Consider the following 23,171-nt stretch of genomic DNA (forward strand, 5'->3'; position numbering starts at 1 on the left):
CAACATGACATGTGGGACGGGATCCTAGTGCGCATGAAGGTCTCTGCAGCATCCACAGACAGACAGCCTCTGATGACAGACAGCCTCTAACATTCCTCAGTCGTGCTTTTTCTGCATCGACCGCATTCCCGTCTCCTCCGTCACCCGTCACTCATCCTCGGCCCGCTCTCGTCTGTCCCAGCTGAAGGTCACAATATGGCCGACTCCTTGTGAGAGGCCCTCCAGGTCCCGATGCTCCACGCTGCCTGAGTAAACACGGCACAGCAGTTCATAAAGATGTGCATTGTGTGCCTTGCATCTGCGTGCGTTTGAGATGAATGCGTGCGTACCGAGGGGTCTTCCTGAGCGAGGCTTCCTGACTGCGGGGATACATGCATACCGTTAGTGAGGCCGGCTGAAATATTGATGCTGTGTTTTGTTCCCATTTTTGCTGTACTTGAGAGGCCATCTGGACAGGTCGGCCTTTCTCACGTTAAATATTAATTCTCCCGTTGAATATGACCTGGGGAGAGCAAAAGAGGGTCACTTTGTAACATGAGAAAAAGGAAAGGGGGGTAGAGAGGTGGTGGTGGTGGTGGTTGGTGGGAGGCGACGGAGGGGAGGAGGGGGGGGAGTGGATTCAACAATAGGTTTTTCCTAACAGATGGAAGATTGACTGCACGGATACAGTTCAGTGGCGTAGTGGAACCTGATATCCGATTATATTCCTCCCTCCCTATAACTACAAAGGGGATTACATGTGGTTACATGAATAATGAAATTGAGATTATTTTGTTGACATACATCTAATTTGTTGTGGCACAGTTGTGGCACTGCCCGTCAGCCTGCGTCTTTGTACCACACTACTCAGGTACGACCAACAGATCGTGTTCTTTACAACAAGCCAATCAAACGGGTCACTTCTGGCCAAGTCTGCCACCTCAGTCCTCCCCGGAGGAAACAACCCAGAACTGTCTCCGTGGCAGGAATCAGTCGCTGGAGGGAAAAGCTCACAAACAGTTTGGTTATTGACGACCCAGTGGTCCGAACTCTTTCCCCGTCCTCAGCACCGACGGAGAAACGTGCCGTGATCTGAGCGTGCGAATGAATTTTAATGACGTGCTTAGGAAGGCAAACCGGCTGACAACGCGGCGATCCTAACGAGGTGCCATTTAAAGGGAGAGGTTTTCAGTAAATTATCCCTCCGTTTTTAATAATTAACGCCAGCCTATTAATTATGAACAAATCTGTAGCCTAACACTGATCAAGAGGAGGGAGGGAGGGTTGCCTAGGAGCACCGGCCTGCTCTCTGGAGCTGTTAGGAAGGAGGAGGTTGGGGGGATGCAACACCTTTGTTTTGGGTGCTGTCACAGGGGTGCCACGAGCTCAGGCGATCAATAATGCAGTCTGGCACGTGCTTGGGGAGGTTTTCTTGCCAGTTGATGCTCTGCGTTTCAATAAAGGGGGGGACACCTCTCCATTGATTTTGTGTGAGACTTTTAATCGTCGTTTGTGGGCGAACTATTACACCTTCAAGGCCCTCTGGCTGCTCAGTCAAAACAACAACTGGCCCCCGCGCGCTTGAACCTCCATTTTCGGATGCTAAATCAACACAGCTGGACATCCTAAAGTTTGTGTTTATGTCTGAGCGCTACCTTTCCGACTCGAGCCCTAAAAATAGCCGGGCCGCATCCTGCTGTGATGCTGAAGGTGCAGCCATCTTTCCCCTCCGAAGGACACAACACTGTCTGAAGTTTGGGGGGGGGAGGTATAGAGGGGGAGTGAGGCGAGGGAGGGGGAGGGAGGAAACGGTGACTACCGTGTGACAAGCGCGCTGTTCCTTCCTCCCAGGCCTGAGAAACAGGAAGTGCTGCACATAAGGCATTATTGTGACGGAGAGGAAATGCAAGGTCCTCTAAAAAAAGAGCTCCAATCTGGTGGTCACTGACAGGAGCCTGTCCTCCATGGCCCCACAGAGACCTGTATCCGCCCCCCCTCCCTCACAACTTTGCTGTTGAGATATATATATATATATATATATATATATATTTAAAAAAAAAAAAGAACACGCTCCCATTCTGTAGAGCGTAATGAATCCCCTGTGCTCTCTTGCTGTGGGAAAGCATTGTAAGTTTTAAGTGCATTAGCTCAAAGATAACATCAAGTGAATCTGCATTAAGATGAAACGTTAAACCTGTTTGTCCCCCTCCTAAACCCACCGACGTACAGGCCGAGCAGCGTCTCAAAGGGTTAACGGAGGCATATGGGGAGGATCCACCCTGCTTGTGTTCAGCAGAAGCTGAGGAGGAGCTGGTTGCTAAGAGAGATGCGAGGCTTTGTGTCGGGCTGCCTCCCAGTTAATTAAAATCCTACATTATCTGTTTCATGCTTTCAATTAGAAAGCTCTGGAAAAGGGCCCGAGCCTCTGCATGTAGATAACCATAGCAATAAGATTGGATGAATACAGGGGGGGCCCGTTTGCACTGCAGGCTGCAGCAATGCCCTGCTGTTGTGTCCAGGCCTTGTTTTGATCTCACACACCACCGGTGACGATCCAGGAAAAAAGAAAAAAAAAAAAACATGGCTGTGTAGCTCCTCTGCAAAAATCTGCATGGCACCTCAAGCAGCAAATTAATTGGATAAGATGGGCTTTTGTAGCACGTGGCAGGTGCTGGCCACCTGTGATCAGGCACATCTGAACCGCTGCAGAGAGCCGGTATCACCGTTCAGCCTGAGCCAAGTCTGTGCTGGTTTTTTTTTGGTCATCAGTAATCAAAAGAAGTGTCGGCTAGCAATGTTTTTGCTCAATTAACGGCAGATCCATCAATGCCCGTCTCAGCTTTTCACAATCAATTAACTGCGACACAGAAGCCAAGCTGTACGGGCAATCAATCACGCTTAGCTTAGCACATTACGATTTATGTATGCTGTGCTGTTTTTGGTTGTAGTTTGTGTCCCACCAGCCAAAGCTATTAAATCTTGGCTCTTTGAGACGTTGCGACATCCTATCACAACCCAGTGCATGATAAAGATTATACATTTGGATTTTTAAAAAACGAAGGATCTGAGCCAATTACTCCTTTTCAATTACTGTTAAAAATGCAATCAATCACCACTTAATCAAAACACAACACACACATACAGGAACAGACAGGAATGCCTTTTATAACAAACAGCACAAACACTGTGTATTCAAACAACAAAATCTTTTCTTTTTTTTCTCCCCTGAACATAAATGACTTTGAGGAAACACCTGACATCAAACAAACCTTTACAAAAACAGAATATTTACTGCCCTCTACTGGTCACTCGAGGAAATACCAAAACATGAAAGCAAACATTCTAAGGCAGGGGTGTCGAACTGTGGTCCTCGAGGGCCGCAATCCTGCAAGTTTTAGATGTTTCCCTCTTCCAACACACCTGATTCAAATGATCGGATCGTTATCAGGCTTCTGCAGAGCTTGGTGAGGAGCTGATCATTTGAATCAGGTGTGTTGGAAGAGGGACACATCTGAAACATGCAGGATTGTGGCCCTCGAGGACCGGAGTTCGACGCCCCTGTTCTAAGGCATCTGACCTGACGGTATCTGGAGAAGGAAGCCTCTTCCTAAAGCAGGTAAGGTTGGGCTGCATGACTCTTTCCCAAAAGGCCTTCCTATACCCATCATATCCATCAGTGCCTTTGTGCATCCTCTGTCCTCACTTGCACACTTTGGTTTCTGGAGGTCTTGCAGAGTCGTCGGGACCAGAGGCTGGACTGGCAGGTTGGGAGAAGAACGGACATCCACGACTCTGGAGGGGCTCGTCGGTGGTTGGTTAACAACAAGGTCCATTTGTGGGGATGAAGGTGATTTCACAGTTGCAGGTTCCAGGGAGTCTGGTTGTGTCTCGCTATGGTCCTCTGCAGCTGGTGAGGTCTGGGATGAAGACGGAGGTTGGGGGTTGAAGCGAGCCAGCAGGCCCTGTTCTGTGACAGGGAAGTGGCCGGCAGCCCACTCCCGCCGCTCACGACGCATTTGATCCAGCTGCCTGAGCTCTGTGGGTAACTCCAGAGCACTTTCCTGTGGATGCAGGCAGGTAAATGAAAGGTTTGTCTGCTCACCTGGATGCTTGTGCATTACTGACTGCACATAACAGATCGATTCAGTCCTGAGATGCTGACCAAAACGGAACCATTAGAGTACTTAAATTAGCTTTATCAGTTTTTGTTTTTCATATAAAAGCAACACACCAAAGCAGTTTTTAAACCCATCAAATCTTCGACCTGTGCACGAATACAGTTACTCTGGTGTAAACGAGGAATGCAGGGTTTGAATTAAAAGCATTTTTCAGAAGATTAAGGTTGAGAAAAAGAAAATTCAAATATTTCTTACTAGCAAATGTTTTTTTTTTAACCTTTTCATAATATATTCCATTAGTCATTTAAATCTTTCTGCATGAATATTCAGGCACCGTGTGAAGCTCTTCATAAAAAGTAAGACCGATGTGAGGCTCGTGAACTTCTCCAGCAGAAAGGAAGACATATATTTAGTTGTCACAGGCAGAAAATCTGAGATATTGTTTTGCTTGTACTTGTTTCATTATGGTGCATATAGTGACAGGAACAAAGTTAAAAATGAAAAAAACAACATAGTCTTTTAATTTATTAACGGCAGCACCATATGTATTTATCTACCAGAGACAAATTGTGCCAAAATGTGCAATCTAAGATTGATGACTTCATTCTGGAAATGGGCACATTTCTGTCATAATGACAGATTTTTTTCATTAGAGCACAGAAATTGATTCAAAATGGATTTTTAAGAAGAAGAACCACTTGGTTTTGTATCACCGACCATGTTGACGTGCTCCAGTTCATCAGGTTCATAGTGGCTGCTGCTGAGGTAGGAATCCACCAAAGCCATGTAGTCACTCATGAGCGTGTCCAGCAGCACCAGTCTGAGCGGCTGCAGATGGATCACTGACAGAGCCAAAACCTTCAGCAGGGATACGGGGCAAGGCCGCTTGTACCACATCTCCCTCTCTTCCTGTAGAAACACACACACAGATAAACCTGGAAACCAGACATACAGTCTATAAAACCATCCTCCCACAGTCCCGCTGTGTGCTGCACCTTGGTGAGCTGTGACTTTATCTGAAGAGAGGAGAGCTGGGAGGAGGGCACCTTCAGATGGAGATTCACCACCGCCTGGAGAGTACTGACTCTGTCTGGAAGGAAGCCTCCAGTCTCTGAGTAGAAGCACATGACATCTGCCACCTGAAAGCATCGAAATAAAAACAGGAAATGAATACACTCAGCTAAACTTAAGTAAGAGAAATGTAAAAGGCAAAAAGATTGGAGTGATGTGGACTTCTAGATACTAACACATGTACCTGAGTGTCAAAGATGTTGGCTAGTTTCACTCCAAACTGAGTAATCAAACATCCACCAATGGCTCTGCAGTCATGAATGACCTGCACCAAATGTAAAATCAGTGTAGATGCCATAGTCATAACAATCATCACTGTGATTATTTTGGATGTGTTCCCACCGCTCACCTTTAGGATGTGCTTACTCTCCAGGATCATGGAGAGCCCATTCTTAAAGGCTCGGGCTCCGAGCAGGAGGATATCAAACAGGTACACCTTGTTTTTAGTGGCAATCTAGTTGAACGAAGGTCAAGTGAGGATCAAAAGCCGGAAGTACGGACTCAAAAAACAAAATGATAAAATCGGATCGTCTCACCTGTAGCCAACACAGTCTTCCACTCTTAAACACCTCGACCCCTTCAGCGGCCACGCCGATTACGTGCTGCTTCTTGATGTGCATCACCTAAAGGATACTGTACTTATACATACAGGGCATCTATGTGAGTTATGCAACAGAGAGCAAACGTTAAATCAACTCACAGCAGGTCCAAACTTCTCATGAAACTCATCGATGACGACAAAGTCGATAAACTCGTCTTCATCTTCATCATCTGCATTGAAAAAAGAACCCAAGTGAAACAGTTTCTCCAGCAAAACAGCATTTTTTCATTTATGTGCTACTAACTCACCCAATGTGATCATCTTCTTGTATGGCTGAAACCTTTCCACTTTGAGGTGTTCTTCCACTTTGTGCTGAGGACTGTTTCTGTGCAGCACATCGGATCTTACAGTTTATGTCCAAGTCTGACCCAGCACAGAGTTATCAACAATATGTTCTACTTACCCATGATGGCTGTTTGCTTCTTTGGTGAATTCCACTGTTAAACATACAAACATCACGTCAGACATCAAACCTGACCAAAACAATACTCTGACGTCTTCACATGTGAACTCACCATTCAGGATCTCGTGTCCAAAGAAGATTTTTGTTCCGGGCAACTTGCAGCCATTACTGCTGCTTACTGCAAAAACAAACGTTACACACGATTAGCAAAGGCCTTCAGACAAAACAAATGACTTGGTCCGATTTATTTTGATATACTGAACTGCAAAAATACAGAATAAATAAGATATACGTTTAATAAAAAAAAAACAACAAAAAAAAAACAAACAAACTTGCTAACCGTCTGCTAACACCAAGGTCTTGTTGGGGTTGATGCGCTGGACCACCCCGAAGTACGACGCGGTCTTCAGGGTCAGTTTGATGCGTTTTCCCTTCAGGACGGACATGAACTGAAGGTCATCCACGACCATCTTAAAGTCAGGTAGGAGCTGTTTCAAGCGAATAAAAAAACAGTTTTAGCTCAGTAATATCGGGCTTCACGCTGCTTTTCTTCCGTCTCAACAGTAGCTAGGCTAACAACTTAGCTAACATTAGCTAGCTGTGCTGTTAGCGCGCGACTTCACCGTTAGCTCAAAGAGTTCGATGTTGCGTTCAAAAGCTCGTCGTTAATTTTAACTTTTGTGGCAAACACGGTCAGAATAAGACTAATAAAACAGCGAAGAACGTAAAATGTATTTGAACTACGTGACATAACATCATATAAGTTTATATTACCTTTTAAAACTCTTATGATATTAGTGATTCCTTCTACATGTAAAGCTAACTGTGTGAAGAAGGTGAAATTTCCGACTTTTTTTTTTGCTTCTTTTTAAAGCTTAAAAACCCCCAAATGTGGACAAAATCCACGTTTTTAAAGGCGGAATCTAACTTATTTTACTTTCCAGTGGGTCGCTGCTCAGCTTTGCACTAACTTTTCCAACTTCTGCTGAGTGTGAAGCCCGTGATGGAAACAACAGGCAGTAAGTACCCTCTGCTCATTAACGCACCGCCGGATGATCGATGTGTTCCTATAAAGACTGCTGCGGCTAATTCACAGGATCTGCACAAGGCCAGCGTGTTCCCAGGAAAGCAGCAGCAGATAGCTCGATACATCCACCAGGGGGTGACCACGGCTCGAGTATCGAGCCAGCTGCAGTTAGTTCCAAGGTCTTTGACTCTTGAATCTGAAAAAGTCTGGTAATTTTCCATCTCTGAAGCCTTTTATTGCCATTAACATCACATTGTACAGTGTGTGCATGCATTCATCACTGATATGGTCTGAGATGATTTAGCAGTAAATCCTTCACTGCAACTTTTTTTTTTTTAAAGACTAGTCTCAGCTGCAGCAGTGGCCACTATTTATGTAAAGATCATGAGAATAAAATCACCACAGTGCATGAAGGTGACACCTTTAAACGCCACCCACAGCTATTCTCTTTTTGCTAATTTTCCATCTGCATGCACGATCACCAGCAGAAACATCATCCACCCAAGCTGATCATATAATATTAGAAGCAGTGCTCCTCCTCCTTAAGTAGAAATATGCGCCACATGTCTGGAAATCTACCCTTTAATTTTCCTCATCAGTTCGCTGTGGAGACTCAGAATGATGTAATGCAGTGTGGGCCACTTTCTTTTACACCAATACATACTGTGTAATATTACAATCTAAGTGGTACATTTCCACAAGAAGCCCTCAGCTCAATATCATAATAAAACAGAAAAAAAAAAAACCCTGTAAGGAATCAGATTTTTTGCTGTGCCTTCAGCCACATGGGGGCAGGCTTAAGGCATCGCTGTGTGGTCTGATAACAGCAGTGACTCAGAAAAAGGCTACAGACGTGCTTATCTTATCACAAATAGCCAGCTGCTAATACACAGGTTCTCCTGACTTCCCTCTGCCCCGTGGCAACACATGAAGCTGCTGGTCGTGGGTACTAGGCAGCGTGCACGGTGCCGCCTAAACCGAAGGGAGGATGTTCTGGGGTGCAGCAGATTCTTATCACAGCCTGTATCATTGGTGTGTTTTGGTTCTCCTGAGGTTATGCCCCCTTGAAGTGAAGTATAAAAGTGGAAAGCTCCAGTGTTGATGTGACTAACTTAAGTTTTGTTTTTGCAGAAATTGGATGTTTTGTGGTCGAAGGAAAGCTGTGATTAGATCAGGACATTGGTTTATCAGATCTTCTAGCAGATCTAAAGAAGATGAAACTGTAATGTGAACACACACGACTTCGTTCTTGTTTCAGTGACTAACTCTGTTGTGTTTTTCACCCTTTTCTGCACCAGGAAACATCAGTTTTAAGGTGATGGCGGCGTTCAAAAGTTCAGCAATCGTGAGTAAAGTTTATGAAGTAACGTGAGCATTTTACATGAATCCTCTTTTGGATGAAAGACTCCTCAGACTTCACTAAACCACATCTCTGGAGCAGCTACGGCACAATAACTTTCTCCCTGAGACACACATAATGGAACCTGCAACCACCGTTATCTTACAAAGGAAGATCCACCCTTTCCTGTTCTGCACAAACAAAGAGTTGTAGCAGAAACCAAAGCAGGGGGAATCACATCCACACTGATGATCCACAGTTATGTCCAGCTCTCCCAGGAGGAGGCATGGATCCAGACTTTATGTGAATGAGTTTTTATTTAATTTAGGGCAGCAGCGTTGGAAAGTGACTGATTCAATCATTAATGCCTGTTACAGAGTCAAATGAGCGAGATGATGGTGTGAAGTGATCCTCGTTTTTTTTTTTTTTTTTGTCTCCTCACATCATCTCGAGAGACTTGGCCGACCTCCGGCTGATCCCCCACCCTCCCCACCCTCCTTTTGATTAAAGTTGTAAAGAATAAAAAACCTGAGCACGACTTGAGACGCGCGTCATGATGAGTGGCGAGGCGCGGAGCCCACTCTGTGTGAGTGACAAGCCCGACAGCAGCGCGGCCGCCCACTCACAGACGAGCTGGGTGAATCTTAATTGTGTAACGTTCATTGACGAGTCAGCACAATGCTGCTGAGACCGCGGCGGAGGCGCACCGAGCCGAGCACAGCGATGAAATGCTCCCATCGAGGAGAACGCAGATGGACAGCCTAGTTCAGCCGCTCGTCGCCCAGTACCTCGCCATGGGATGCCAGTCAAAGGAAAACCAGAACGAAAGTGTGGCGCCGGACGAAAAGGGAAAAGACGATGCGTAAGTCGAGATAATCTTTCTTTCTTTCTTTCTCTCTGAGCAGTTTCTAGATTGGGTTTGGTGTGTGTTTAAAAAAATACAAATAAAAATGTAAGTTGTGTTAGTTCTTAAACAGGTGTGTCTGAATTTGTGCCAAAAAAGTCTCTTTTACGCACAGACGCGCGTGGATGTTTACTCTGTGACCTGCTCCACCTAACCTGCACATGCCTTCAGCTAATCCTCCTTTTTTTTTGTTGTTGTTTAGTGGTCACTCAACAGGTTAAACTGGATGTCCGCAATCAACCGGTATTTCCCTAAATTAAAGGAAGGAAATGAGAACAATGAGAATCATATGGGGCGTTCTGACCCAGCTCCAGTCTCTGTGGCCGTCAGAACAATCGTGTTATATACGTGGCCCGTTAATCTCTGCTCTCCTAAAAATCATACTTTAATATCTCCAGTCACACTCAGATTATCTTCAAAGCAAACAGAGAAAGGCACACTTTCATTACAGCCAGCCCTCCTGCCCCGGCCCTCCCCCTCCTCCTCCACCTCCCCCTCACTCTTCTTGTGTTGGTGTTTCTCAAGGAGAGTCACGCCAGGATGCACCTCCAGGTCTAGAGTGTCTCCTCCGGGCCGCCCTCACAGGTTCCACAAACCCAGTCCGGCCCAGACCGCCTCGGGGAAACCAGTAATGTCTCTGGGTCACCTAACCAAGGGGGCAAGCTGGGAGGAGCTCATCCAGGCCTGTCTGCAGCTGTTCGGTAAGACCAGGCTGACCTGCCGCCACGCTGCTGTTGACTTCTTACACTGACAAAACCACAGGTGCTTTTAGGTGGTGCAACACAGATGTAGAACGACCGTATCTGCTCCTTGGTTTCGGTGAGATCACGCGCTGTTGTAGCTCAGGATGAGTTTTGTTTTTCCCACCACTCTCCCTGGAATTGTTGCGACACTCAACAAGTTGGGACAGGCCTCTAACAACAGAGGGGGGTGTGTTTTGGGTTTTCGAGTGAAATGCTTTGTCTTAACTTGGCTGAATGCGTGTTTGCTGTGTGTAGGATGTTGTGGTTTGAAGATGAAATCCCTCCTATCGGTGCTCGGATTTTGGTGTTTTTCCATCACGTGAACCTTGAACAAAAAAAATATTCATGATTACAAATTTTACATAATGGCTCATTTTTCTGGTTTTAATATTTCACAAGATTCTGTATTTGGAGTGTTTATTTGAATAGAGGGGGAGAAAAAAAAAAAGCACAGCCGTTATTGTGTAGGCTGCAGTTGGATCAATCAAGCAAAGATCATTGGCTCCATCAAGTTGTCTGGAGTGCTCTCAGAGTTATGGTGATTGCGTCTCTGAAGAGACAAGCTTTCAAATTGCCGTTGCCTGGTTACGCAAATGCAGCAAGAGCAAGTGGAGAAGTGTTACAATGGGGCTGCACAGAAAATGACATCCCATAACTACATTTATCTGTGGAGAGGTAGCAGCGGCCGCTAATGACAGCCTGCCTCTCATTTTACATTCACGAAGGGAAACAGAATTAATCAGAAGGACGAGTGAAGGAACCCTGGTGCGGTGCCAACACGCTGCTGCTTAAAAAAATGAAAGTCGGTGTCACTATGCAAAACACGAGAACCCCACGCACATGCGACCAGACGCTGCCTCCCTGTAAACACGGCGGTGGGTTGCGATCGGGGGGTTTTCCTTGATAAAATGGCCCCGCTCCTCCCCGGCCCACATCACAGGTGAACCCCTAAGGGTCCTGCGAGTCCTGCCACCTTTTCAAATGTGAGAGCGCACGTAAGAGCTATTTGAAGGATTACCTGATGGCAGCTTCAAGCCCGGCTGAGCTGAAAGGTCAGCTCCCCAAACAGTAGTCCTCAGATGCTGGCCAACCTTTGAAATGCAGAGCGCTGTGAGGTGTGGATCAATAGCTGTTGACATCATCACTCTCTCCAGACCACACTGCACCAGGCTGCCCAGGACATGCCCCGCGTTGTTATATAGTCGTACAAGTTACGTTTAATTTGTGTTAAATGTGTTTTAATTGCCTTTAAATGTGGATGATGAGCTCTGCTGGTCTGACAGGAGGCCATTGACCACCTTTCATTAAACACACAGTCGACTTTCGTACGTCTTTAGTGAAGTGTTATGCTGCAGATGTGTTCTTTTTAATCTGTTCAAACACTAATTAACGAATAGAAGTTGAATATAATAGTTGAAGTTGCGATATATTATGTATGTAGAACTAGCATATGGAATTGCAGAAGCTGGACTTTACAACTATGAAGTCACTACTTCCATCTGACTGTTTTAACCCTTTATCCACTAATTTAAACTGTTTTAATCATTTATCCGTAAGTTTATACTAACTGCTTTAACCATGGACTTGTAGCAAGGAAAATCATTTATCCATAAGATAATTATTTTGCCCAATTAGTCATTACTTCAGGCTAACTATTTTAGCCATTGAGCTGTTATTTTAGGCTAACTATTAGCCTAGCTTTTGTCTATTATGTTAAGCTAAATATCTTAGTCATTTATCTGTTACATTAAGCTAGCTAGTTTAGCTATTTATCCTTTACTTCAGACTAAATATCTTAGCCATTTATCCATTACTTTAACCAACTATTTTAGCCATTTATCCATTACTTTAAGCTAAATATCTTAGCCATTTATCTATTACTGTAAGCTAACTATTTTAGCCATTTGTCCAGTACTTTAGGCTGAATATTTTAGCAGTTTATCCATTACTTTAGGCTAATTTTATTTATTTGTTTGTTTGTTTGTTTATGTTTTGCTATTTATCTGTCACTTTAAGCTGAAAATTTAGTCATTTTTAGGCATTTATCTGTTACTGTAAGCTAAATATTTTAGCACTTTATCCAGTATTTGAGGCTATTTATTTAGCTATTTATCTGTGACTTTAAGCTAGCTATTTTAGTTATTTAATCTTTACTTCAGGGTAAATATCTTAGCCATTTATCCTTTTACTTCAAGCTAGCTATTTTGTAATTAATCCATTACTTCAGCTATTTCAAACATGTTTTGTTGGTTCATTGCGTTTAGCTATTTTGTAGATGCATCCATTACTACTTTTACTTTCATTTATCAGTTTTTTATCTTAGCTATCTGTTTAAACAGCTTATCCATCCATCCATCCATCCACATCTTGTTGACTTTTATTGATCCATTTTACCTGTTTCAACTTCTTTGTTCTCTTGTTAACTAGTACCGAGATAACCATCATCTGACTCGGATTCCTCTCAAACAAAGGGACCATCCGATCTGATAGGCTCTGTCAAAACAAGGAAAAGTGACGCGTGGGTTCGGAGCGGCTGATGAATGTTGAAGATAACCTTAAAACTAGGCCAGGCTCTGCCGTGCCCTCGGCGCTGTTCATCACCGTCCAGTATCGTGGTAGCGGGCGGCAGCTTTCCTAATTTTCCAGTCACTAACAGACAGTCCGGAGGGGATTTCCTCCTGCAATTAACCCTGCACTGGGAGGGTTTAGTGGTTGGAAAGTTGTGAAAAAAAAAAAAAAAAAGGATGGAGCAATTGTTTACCTGACGAAGAGTCACGACTTCCTGTACTGTAGGTCTGATTCACGACACGAGCGTGACCTGATAATTCTATTGAAAGAAGATTATAATAACTGCGGTTTCTATAAATGCCAAGAAGAGGTGATCATATTTTTAAACTGCGCCAAATGCTTTGCTATTTTTATCACGCACGTATCATCTTGAAAACAAGACACCGTTTCACTTGTCTCTTTTGCTCTGCTAATGACTGGGCCGGTGAGGTCATTAACATTCGCTGGGTTTACACGGAGGCTGGAGGCTGCGTGCTACAAACAGAAACACACCCCGTGCAGGATATGAGAGCTGGATTAGTCAGCTGCAGCAGGAGTGGCAAGTTGCTTACAGATAACAAAGATTAGAAAACATGTTGCCATGGCGTCCGAGGTATTTCCAAGGTGATACGGTTTAAAAGTGGGTCCTCAGACGCCTGGTGTCCTTGATGGTGTCAAGATACCGGCGAGGCTTAAAGGGAAACGATATTCTGCCGGAGAACTCGCGAATGTTGCGTTCGTCCTCTGCAGCCTGTGGAAGGAGGATATGAACAATGTCCCACAGTACATAAATAATTCGTTCAAAGCTGCAATTAAACGCTCTTCCTCTTTAGGCCGACCGCTAATTCACTGCCGCGGTTTGAAGTTTCGCAGGAGATAAGTGGTGTCGCCGCTTTGTTTAAGGAAAAATGCCGTTTTTTTTTTTTAGCAATTACAGGTCAGATCCCGTCCGCGGCGACGTTATGCAATGTTTTGTACACACGTAATCTAATTTTGCAAAAAGAAAACCCTCAAGATGTCAGTTTGTAGTGTGAAGCCAGACGACCACGATAAGAAAAAAGGTGGTCCGGTCACAAAGAGAGGAAGTCAGATACATGCAAGGAAAAAGGAAGCGAAAAAGGTAGTGAGAGAAGCAAGCCGCAGAGGTTCACACAATCAGAGGAAAAGGTAAATCTTCAGGCACGGGGTCGGCGGACCGTATGACTAACAGTGTGTGTGCATCTGTCGGTGTTTCACTTGGTTAACCCAAGCCTCTGGTTCCCAGTGACTGGTGGAATTATCTGAGTTACGGTTTTCAAGATGAGGCTTGAGGTTGGTTCTGTTTTCAGCTAAAAGAGAGTTAATGTGCTTAATGTACGCTTTGATGAATTTGCTTTGTGATCCAAGGTTAGAAAAACATCTCATATGGAGCCTGCATAAGGTTTATTTACAGCATGGAAGTGGGGATGGAGCCTGGCTGGAAATGGTCCTAATAGAATAGAATAGAAACGTCTCAGCAGCAAAGTGGCAGTAAGATAAGCATAAAAACAAAGATCTAAATGAAAGAGGCGAGGTGTAGACGCCATAGAAGAACACGAGGATACTAAGAACACAAAGTTAAGGACGAAAATGGACGTTCCTTCTAATTATCACTTTCATTATCTATTAATCTGCCTATTTTTTAATCAATAAATCCACCATGAAATATGTCCCTCGGCTCAAATTGAACCCTAGTTCTACCCACTGGTTCACCAGTTGAACCCTAGTTCTACACTTTCAGTTGTATCTCACAGCTGCTTTGCTCCTTTTTTCCAGATTTTCGTGTCTTTTTCAGTCATTTTGTTCCCAATGACTTCAAACCATTGTTTTCTGCTTCTGTTTGAATTAGTACTTTTTAAAAAACGATCACTGCATCGGGGTCCTGGGGGACTCAAAAGCACCTAAAAGCACCTTCAGTTTTAAAAGATGGAGATATGAGTTAATGTGCGCCATGGGTCCTTGTTTTTAGTGTCACACGTTATCATCAGGGGGGTGTTGGATGGAGTTCTTCATGTTAATAAGCCTTAATACGGTTCTTTATAAGGTTGGATGATGTTTAAAGTCAGAAATGCAATACATGATTCCATAACAAAATGCCTTTACTTTAAAAAAGAATTCTATTTATGTTCTATTATACAACATAAAACAGTTTAGTGAAGAAGTGTGCATGTGATCACTACATAGGAAACTCTAACCACAACCCCAGTTGGTTTTATCATAGAGTTATAAGCACAGATATGTTTTACTTGAAATTTCTGATAAGAAGTTAACTGATAGCAGCTTCAAAGGTTGGAAAATAAGCTTATAAGAAGTAATGCGGATTGAGATAAAAGCACAATTTTTATTGAAAAAATATGTCTTTAACTTTCCTTTTTTTTTCTTTTTTAAATGACATTAATTGCAAAACTGAGACTTGCTTTATTCTCGGGATCAACAGGATAAAGTAAGATGAGACAAGATAAACTTTTATTCGTCACATACATAATTACACACAGTACAATGTGCAGTGAAATGTGCTTCGTACCTGCATCCAGTTGCAATTAAAGGTGAAAATATAATATAATAAAATAAAATAAGGTAGTGAAGTGTTCAAGAAAAATGTATATACATAGATAAATCAAATCAAATCAAATCAAATAAAGCAAATGGAACATGTAGCATGCGCTGTACAAGGTGCAAAATATTTAAAGGTGCCAGTGTGCAGTGCAGTACAGTCCAAGAGCAGGTAGGACGGCTGCCGACCTCACCAGTCGTTGAATGTGTTGATATGAAGTTAACAATCAAAACCAGCAAATACATAATGGTGAGGAGTTAGAAGCAGTGATATTTTGCTTAAAAACATGATTTAAATGATTGGTTGATCCCATAGACTGTATAAAAGATGGACGTAGCTACCGTGACGTCACCCGTTGGTTTCTGCACTGAGAACATGAAGCCAGGGTTTTGCTACTTCCTGGTTGACATCTTGGATTTTTGGAGCCAGTGACGCAAAAATTGTCGGAGCGGGGCGGAGCCATAGGAGCAGCGATTGGTCAGACAGATTGAGAGGCGGGCCCTCTCTGCCCCGCCCACATTTACCGCCTTCTGCTCGCTTCATCTGTATGGTCTCTGCCGACTGTCAATCAAGCCAGCCACGCCCCTTGCCCCGCAAAATGTTTACGATTTTTTAAAAAATTCAGTATTGATTTATTTTCAGATTGGCCACCTGATCTCTGGACTTGACCATGAAAACTAATAAGAAAAAAATCCTGAGCTGGAGGAATGCAGTATTTGGTGATCTGTGATCACTTCTTTTCCAGTTCAAGTCTATGGGAGCCAGGGCTTTTTGGAGCCAGCAGCTAGCAGATGTAGTGATACTGTAGGTTTTTGACACTTCCGGGTTGGCTTCATTTTTCAGGGCCGGTTGCTACGTCCATCTTTTATACAGTCTATGTCAAGGGTGCTGATAATTGTGGCACACGTGATTTGATGTAAAGGAATTATTTTTTAATGTGGGATTTTTTTCACACTGAACAAATGCACTTGAATTAAAGGTTGAATTCTTTTTTCATTGTGTTCCTATATTATTTAGAAAAAAACTGAATTTACTAGAAGCTAAAGAACACATCTTTAGCTGGAGGGCGCTGTATTTATATGTATTTTCTGATGTTTTTTTTTCTGAAGGATCTGTCCATAAAATGTGCCAGACATCAACCTCACAGATACCTTCAATGAGGCGTTAAACCAGCTCCAAAATAGCACAACCGTGGTGCGTCGTGGCTAATTCTGGCTCGCTGAAACGCAGACAGGGGAATTCTCATGTCACTGAAACAAGTTTTCTGGTAACTCTGCGCCGCTCCTGATTCTGTGCATTTTGCTTTGCAGACGCGGACGGTTGCGTACGTGGGAGCAGCCACCTGCTGAACATCACCCTCACCATGCACCGTCTCCTCATCTCCTCCAGCGATCTGCTGGACAAACTCATCGCTCTATATCCTTCCCCAGTCCGTCTCCGAGCCGCGGCTGCTTTCACAACACGGCCCCCGTGATTCAAACAATGCGAGCGGCCAATTTGGAAGCCGCGGATGGAACACGGGATCAGATCGCTGGCTCCGCTGTGTCCTCCCTTCGTTTCGGTTGTCAACAGCAACGCACAGTCAAGCTCGTACTTGGCTCACAATGCAGCCCTGTAGCTGTCAGTGTAGAATGTGATAGGCAAGTGGCAGTTCGTGTTTACTCCCACTGTCGCTCTCTGCGGACCTTTCACATCGAATATATCATTTAAGCATTTTTTTGGTGCAGCTTCACTCTGAGCCCTGTGTCTCACTCATTCAATAACGGGGAGTCTATTACCACTCTGCATTCAGCAATGTTTGATTCAGCGCCTTTCATTTTCCCTACTTCATGCCTAAAAAAAGCTTCTTCTTTTTTCTGTGTGTGATGTCTTGTGATTTGAGTGGAGGGGGCCTATAATCTATCCTTCCATTCAGGAAACAGCAGTGGCGTCACAAAGCCCCCTCAGAGGAGCTGGCGGGGCCCGGCGAGCAGCCTTGGGGGTTTCAGGTGTTAATTACCTCTGCCTCTTTCACATACAAGTCCTCTTCAACTATATATAAACACAGACCCTCGGCTGCTTAAAGAGGGCCCTGCTCGCACGGACCCACGTCAGAGCTCGCACGGCGGCCCCTGGCGCTATTTTTAACCCTCCCTCGTTCTGAGCCCAAGACCCAAAAGGATGCATCAAATAAATTCAGTGTGTGGGTTAGGATGAGGGAAGAGACACCGGGGCCATTAACAATCTTCACCACAGTCTGGCCTTGGGATTGCGTGGGCACTTCTTCTGCTCCCATGACGCAATTAGCCTTTTTATGTGCATCACTTCAAGCCGATTTCTAGCAATCGAGAGCCATACTGTTAGTCTATTTATAAAAAAGCCCTTTGTGTGCTTTTGTGTGCGTACTGTATATAAATTCATAGGGGCAGCGTTTTCATGAGAGCAGAGTGACCACAGAAATGAATAATAATCATAATGTTCTTGTGGGCTGACAGCACCGACTGAAGCATCTTTAGAGTCCTACCACCAAACAATGCACATGAACAGTTGTTCTGCAGCGTTTCAGACACCGATTGTTGTGTTTTCTTTGTACATTTTGTTATTCGCTTACCTCTGTATGCCAGAATGATTCATTCAGTGGTGCTCATCAGAGTTTTGCTTCATGCAGTCGCCTCCTCCCACATCAACCAAATGTCACTTGTGTTTGCCTTTTAGTTTAGTTGCTGTAGTTTTTTTTTTTTATTAATGAGCCGTTTGCAGGAACGAAGCTCTGCAGCCGAGTCCGCCATATGTTGGTTATTTACTCAGAACATACCTGTCGTGAGCAGCGTTGGAGATCAGCAGATGTTCGAAACTAAAACAGAAGTATCGCCGAACTTGAAACGTTTCTGAAATGAGTTTTGCTGTGATGCTTGTTCTACGTTATTCTCGGGATCAACAGTCTGTTGAATGTGTTGATATGAAGTTAACAATCAAAACCAGCAAACACACACTGGTGAGGAGGTAGAAGCAGTGAATTTTTGGACATTTTTTGCTTAAAAATATGATTTAATTGGTTATCAAAATGGCGGATTTTGTTGTCGTTGAACCCTGAATCCAACCAGATCAGCTAAATGTCTCCAACACTTCTAACTCCGGATGTGAATCCCAGCTTTCAATTCAATTTTTTCAATTCAATTTTATTTGTATAGCGCATATTTACAACAACAAGTCATCTCATCGCGCTTAATTGATGAATTCTTGCGCTTTGCCATCAAATATTTGCATGAGGCAACGCATGGACGATAATAAGGAGTTCACGGTGACTGCGTTTGATATCTGAGTTTCTGAAAAGGTAACGCAACGCTCCGCTAATTTGAAAAGCTAAATCATACTTGCGTAAAAATAAATGTCCTATGAAAAAAGGGGGACTTTCAGGTGTAAAGTCTCCACCGTCTGAACGTCCCGGGCGACTAAAGCAAACCTATTAAAGACTATTAAATCACATTTCAGTCAGGTTATGTTCAGTCATTGTCATCAGCTCCTTGACTAAAGTCGTCACATTCAGAACGGCCGTGGACAGCGAGCAGCCAACAGAGTGCCAGAGGATCTGCTACCTCATCAGGTCAGTTCAACAGAGACACCAGAATTTAACTCGTGAGTTTTACGTGTCGGTCTCACTGGTGTCGTCTCCGAACCTCCAGGCACTGGATCCAGGAATTCTGGATGATGTTCCGGTTGGACCACAGCTTGTCAGACAGCCTGGACGAGTTCCGTGATCTGATCAGAGAGCAGGGCCAGGAGCGTCTCTGCTCGCTCCTAGAGACCAAATGGATGTAAGTGTTAATCTCTGACCAGCTGGCCGGCTGAGACACGACTCTTGGTTGTTTGTTTCGATCGCGAAAAGCACCGAAATCAGTCACGATGGAGAAGAACACGACCTCTGAGCTGAGGACAGGAGTTTATACGGCGTCTGTAAAGTCAGAGCGAACATTGTTTTTCATATCCAACTGTGTGTCACACTGGAGTCGTCAAATATTCACTTAGCCCGGTCTGTAAAACAACAGACTGGTGCTCTGGCTGAACAGTTATTGGATTTCTAAATGAAATCGCAGTTAGAAAACTGAAAAGGCTGCAACTTTGGATGTACAAGGTTTAACTGTGAAATATTAACATGAATCCTGTGAACAGATTGAAACCTTTCGGGGTTATTTGTGCTCGTCCATTGATAATATAACACTGGTTAAGTTTAGTTTTCATCACAGAATCAGCCCAAATAATCAGCTCATTGTTTAATCTATATATTCCTAGAGAATTATAATTTCCCACACCCTAATTAGAATATAATAGAATAGAATGCTTTTTATTGTCATCATACACAAGGTACAGCAAAATTAAAAGACAACTCCAGTGGTGCAGAAGCATAAAAATAAGTAGGTATAAAGTAAGTATAAAAGACAAATAAGAATATATACATGTGTTTACAAAAGGAGCCAGTAGGAAGTATGTACAGCTAGCCAAACGGTAGAATAAATATGTTGCACTGTTGAGGTAGGAACACTGTGGATATATGAGAAATATAAATAATATAAATAAATAATTATTATAGGTAATAAATATATGCAAGTACAGAGTACAATATCATGTATAATAATAATTAAAAATGTAGTTATGATATAATTGTATAGTATAGTATAGTACAAATAATAAATATATGTGATACATAGTACTGACTATGGACTAATGTGCATTCAGTACCCGTATTGCATGTCTGGTTCTAAAGACTTTAAGTTCCACAGAAGACTATAAAAATCAAAAAATATTCACGTTTAAGAAGCTGGAACCTCGTTATTGTTGACTTTTAAAAAATTGGCTTAAAAATACAGATAATTTTTAGAATTATTATTATTGGCAGCACTGTTGTGTTATCTGGAAAACGTGATGTGAAAACATTCAGACTTATTCCAGCTTGGAAATGTTTGCATCTTGACTGGAACTTAAAATCATACTCTGTTAAGGCGGACCCCCCAAAATCTACAGAAGGTTGTAAAATCGACAGCTCTGATCCTTGATTACGATTGGCCGAGCCGCATTCAAACCCTGTGAACTCATCTTGTCAGCATTTCAAGAAATTGCTCCAAAATACCAGATTTTTGTCATGAAATTCGATTGGCTGGGTGGGAAAGCGATATCTAAGTGCTGTGCTTCTGCAGCACGTCCAGATGCCCTCATTTTAGCGGTTCGATATTCCGCGACCTGGAGAATCTTCACAGACAAAAAGATGGATGGAAGAGTTACGTAAAAAAGAAAAAGGGAGGAGACATGATGAATTTAATGAAACTGAAGAACAGGAAAAGACAGAAAGAAGCAGCGACTGTGTGCCCTGTTAGATGTTTCCAAACCTGGAGCGCCTTCAGCTGCTCTACAGTCCCTTTAATAATGGCCTCTTGGGGCTTATTGCTTTAATTTATGAAGTTATCTTTTACTTTCTTCTCGGCGTGTATAGAAACGAGCGGGACTGGTCGTGGAAGGCCAGCCAGAAGATTAAAGCTAACAGCAGTAAAAAGAGGAAGGTGTCTCTACTCTTCGATCACCTGGAGCCCATCGAGTTGGCCGAGCATCTCACCTTCCTGGAGTTCAAATCGTTCTGCAGAATATCAGTGAGTAGACGCGCTCACGTCGACCTAACGGAGCGTGCATGTTTTGCACTTTGTTCATTTGATATACTTCTATATGAACCACAAACCGGTTGGTGTTTCCTCCATGCAGGAAATGCCTTGCAGTTTCCGTGCAGCGCTTTATGCTCCTTTCTCTGCTCTCTTTCTCTCTCTCTCTCTCTCTCTCTCTGCCAGTTCGTAGACTATCAAAATTACATTCGCAGCTGCTGCATGAAGGACATCCCCGTGATGGAGCGTTCCATCGCCCTGTGTAATGGTATCTCCCAGTGGGTCCAGCTGATGGTGCTGAGCCGGCCGACCGCTCAGCTGAGAGCGGAGGTTTTCACAAAGTTCATCCACGTGGCACAGGTAGTGGTTAAATCCGCTCCCACTACTACTCTTATAGTTTCTGTTCCTAATTTAGAATTTAAAAAAATAAAAATGAAGTCAACACATTTCCTCTTTCCTTCCATCTACGTGCTGCCGTTCACATGCCCTATCCACCTAATGACAGTGTGACTATGGATGCTGTAAAGCTGCATAATGCGTCTTCACAGAGAGCACAGATGAAGAGCTTTTAGCCGACCCAAAGATTTCACCAATAGAAAACTATTAACTGATGGAGTCGTCGAGTGAAACACACTTAAGCGCTGAGGAGTTTTATGAGAGTGGAAAAGACAGAAATGACTCGTGAGTGTAGTCACTGATCAGGCCCGGCTTGTTAAAACCACTCCAGTGTGAAGCTGCGTGCAGCCTGCTGAGAAGTGATACGCTGGCTTCAGGGAGCCGTTACACAGGCTCGTACTCTGGAGGACCTCTTGCACTGTAACACTAATGCACCAGTCTGCTGCTCACTGCTGCTGCTGCTGCTGCTCGCTGCTGTCAACCTCAAAACCCACGGGTGTGGAAAAGAATTTCACACCATAATGCTCCAGTGACAGCACGAATTAGAGAGCTGAAAAGAGAGGGAAAGGCACTTCCAAAAAAGAGTGAGATATCAGAGCGCAGTAAGAAAAAGCCAACAATATAAGTGGCTTATGTAACGCCAGTGTTGTGGATTATATAACCAGGGCTACCTGGAACAAGTTTAATTGTGCGTGTTTATGTGTGTGTGTGTGGACTGATATGTGTGTGTGTTTCTTTTCACCAGAGTCTACATCTTATGCACAACTACAACACACTAATGGCGGTGGTGGGGGGGCTCTGTCACAGCTCCATCTCCAGGCTGAAGGACACCACCTCACACGTACCCAGTGAGGTCACCAAGGTACAGGAGAACCGTAGCAAAGATTTTGTCCTCAAAGTACAAGTAGACTGAAGAATTTCTTTGTGATAGGACAATGGTATGAAGTTGTTAGCTGTGCTGTTGTTAGGTACAGCTAAAGGAGAACCGATCGCACAGGATCAAAGTCGGGGATCAAACCACGTCATTCATTACAACAATGTTCACTCCCCAGGTACTGAACGAGATGACAGACCTGCTGTCCTCCTGCAGAAACTACGACAACTACAGGCAAGCTTACAACAGGTGCACGGGTTTTAAAATCCCCATCCTCGGCGTCCACCTCAAAGACCTGATTTCGGTCAACGAGGCCATGTCGGACTACGTGGAGGACAACAAAGTGAACGTCCAGAAGCTGCAGGCACTTTACAGCCATATAAACGAGCTGATCCTGCTCCAGCAGATCCCGCCCAGGCTGGACGCCAACAAGGACCTGGTTCATCTGCTGACGGTTAGCCAACCTTGTTTTTTATTTTCAGCGCAACTTTGTGCATCGATTCTTTTCCAATTGTTTTGTGGTTTCATGTGATTCACGAAGTTGTATCGAACAACACAAACACAGATGCAAATGAGTGTGTTCCAGCATGTGGATTGTCTGCGCTTGTGTGGGTGTGATGAGAGTCTATGATCTATGAGTGTGTGGGTGACAAACTGAATGTGAATGAGAGTGAGTTCAGATTGCTGTATTGTTGCGATCTGTGTGCGGCGTTTTAATCATACTTGAACGACAGATGCCCATGAAGAGATAATAGTTAGCCCGCAACCTACATTTGCCCTCATCACAACATGTTTCAAGGAGAGCCGTGGCGGTACAGAGAGCCCTTTGTGTTCACCTGCCGTGTGCTGATATGTGTTCTCCGTGTTCCTACAGCTGTCCTTGGACCTTTACTACACCGAGGACGAGATTTACGAACTGTCTTATGCACGGGAACCCAAGAACTGTAAAGCACCAGTGAGTGATAGAAACAGA

At 43.8% G+C, this 23,171-nt stretch overlaps 2 protein-coding genes across 2 annotated transcripts in view; one reads left to right on the forward strand and one right to left on the reverse strand.

The window, feature by feature from the left end:
• Positions 1-147: 147 nt before the first annotated feature.
• Positions 148-10,026, reverse strand: exd1 (exonuclease 3'-5' domain containing 1). Its single transcript, XM_008289763.1, has 12 exons — positions 9,943-10,026; positions 6,513-6,660; positions 6,254-6,350; positions 6,018-6,088; positions 5,869-5,939; positions 5,705-5,791; positions 5,518-5,622; positions 5,353-5,433; positions 5,093-5,236; positions 4,815-5,006; positions 3,557-4,040; positions 148-245 (listed from the first exon to the last, which is right to left on the reverse strand). The coding sequence occupies exons 2-12, from the start codon at positions 6,640-6,642 to the stop codon at positions 148-150; spliced, it is 1,560 nt and encodes a 519-aa protein (XP_008287985.1). The 5' UTR covers positions 6,643-6,660; positions 9,943-10,026.
• The window catches only part of LOC103363138 (RAS guanyl-releasing protein 1), an 18,917-nt gene continuing 4,950 nt past the window's right edge, over positions 9,205-23,171 (forward strand). The window contains exons 1-10 of the mRNA XM_008289758.1: positions 9,205-9,400; positions 9,968-10,143; positions 16,615-16,720; positions 18,825-18,887; positions 18,967-19,098; positions 20,769-20,922; positions 21,115-21,288; positions 22,070-22,186; positions 22,377-22,652; positions 23,073-23,153. Of these exons, the coding sequence (XP_008287980.1) occupies positions 9,267-9,400; positions 9,968-10,143; positions 16,615-16,720; positions 18,825-18,887; positions 18,967-19,098; positions 20,769-20,922; positions 21,115-21,288; positions 22,070-22,186; positions 22,377-22,652; positions 23,073-23,153 (1,413 nt within the window). The 5' untranslated portion in view covers positions 9,205-9,266. The remainder of the gene's footprint in view (positions 9,401-9,967; positions 10,144-16,614; positions 16,721-18,824; positions 18,888-18,966; positions 19,099-20,768; positions 20,923-21,114; positions 21,289-22,069; positions 22,187-22,376; positions 22,653-23,072; positions 23,154-23,171) is intronic.

The sequence above is a fragment of the Stegastes partitus genome, unplaced genomic scaffold (assembly GCF_000690725.1).
Source record: "Stegastes partitus isolate 25-593 unplaced genomic scaffold, Stegastes_partitus-1.0.2 Scaffold634, whole genome shotgun sequence".
In the NCBI taxonomy this organism is placed as follows: domain Eukaryota; kingdom Metazoa; phylum Chordata; class Actinopteri; family Pomacentridae; genus Stegastes; species Stegastes partitus.

Coding starts and splice junctions, on each gene's coding strand:
- exd1 (XM_008289763.1), bottom strand. CDS start 6,642: ATGGTCGTGGATGACCTTCAGTTCATGTCCGTCCTGAAGGGAAAACGC. Junction 5,623..5,704: donor GAAGACTGTGTTGGCTACAG/GTGAGACGATCC, acceptor TCGTTCAACTAG/ATTGCCACTAAAAACAAGGT. Junction 4,041..4,814: donor AACTGGAGCACGTCAACATG/GTCGGTGATACA, acceptor CTGCATCCACAG/GAAAGTGCTCTGGAGTTACC.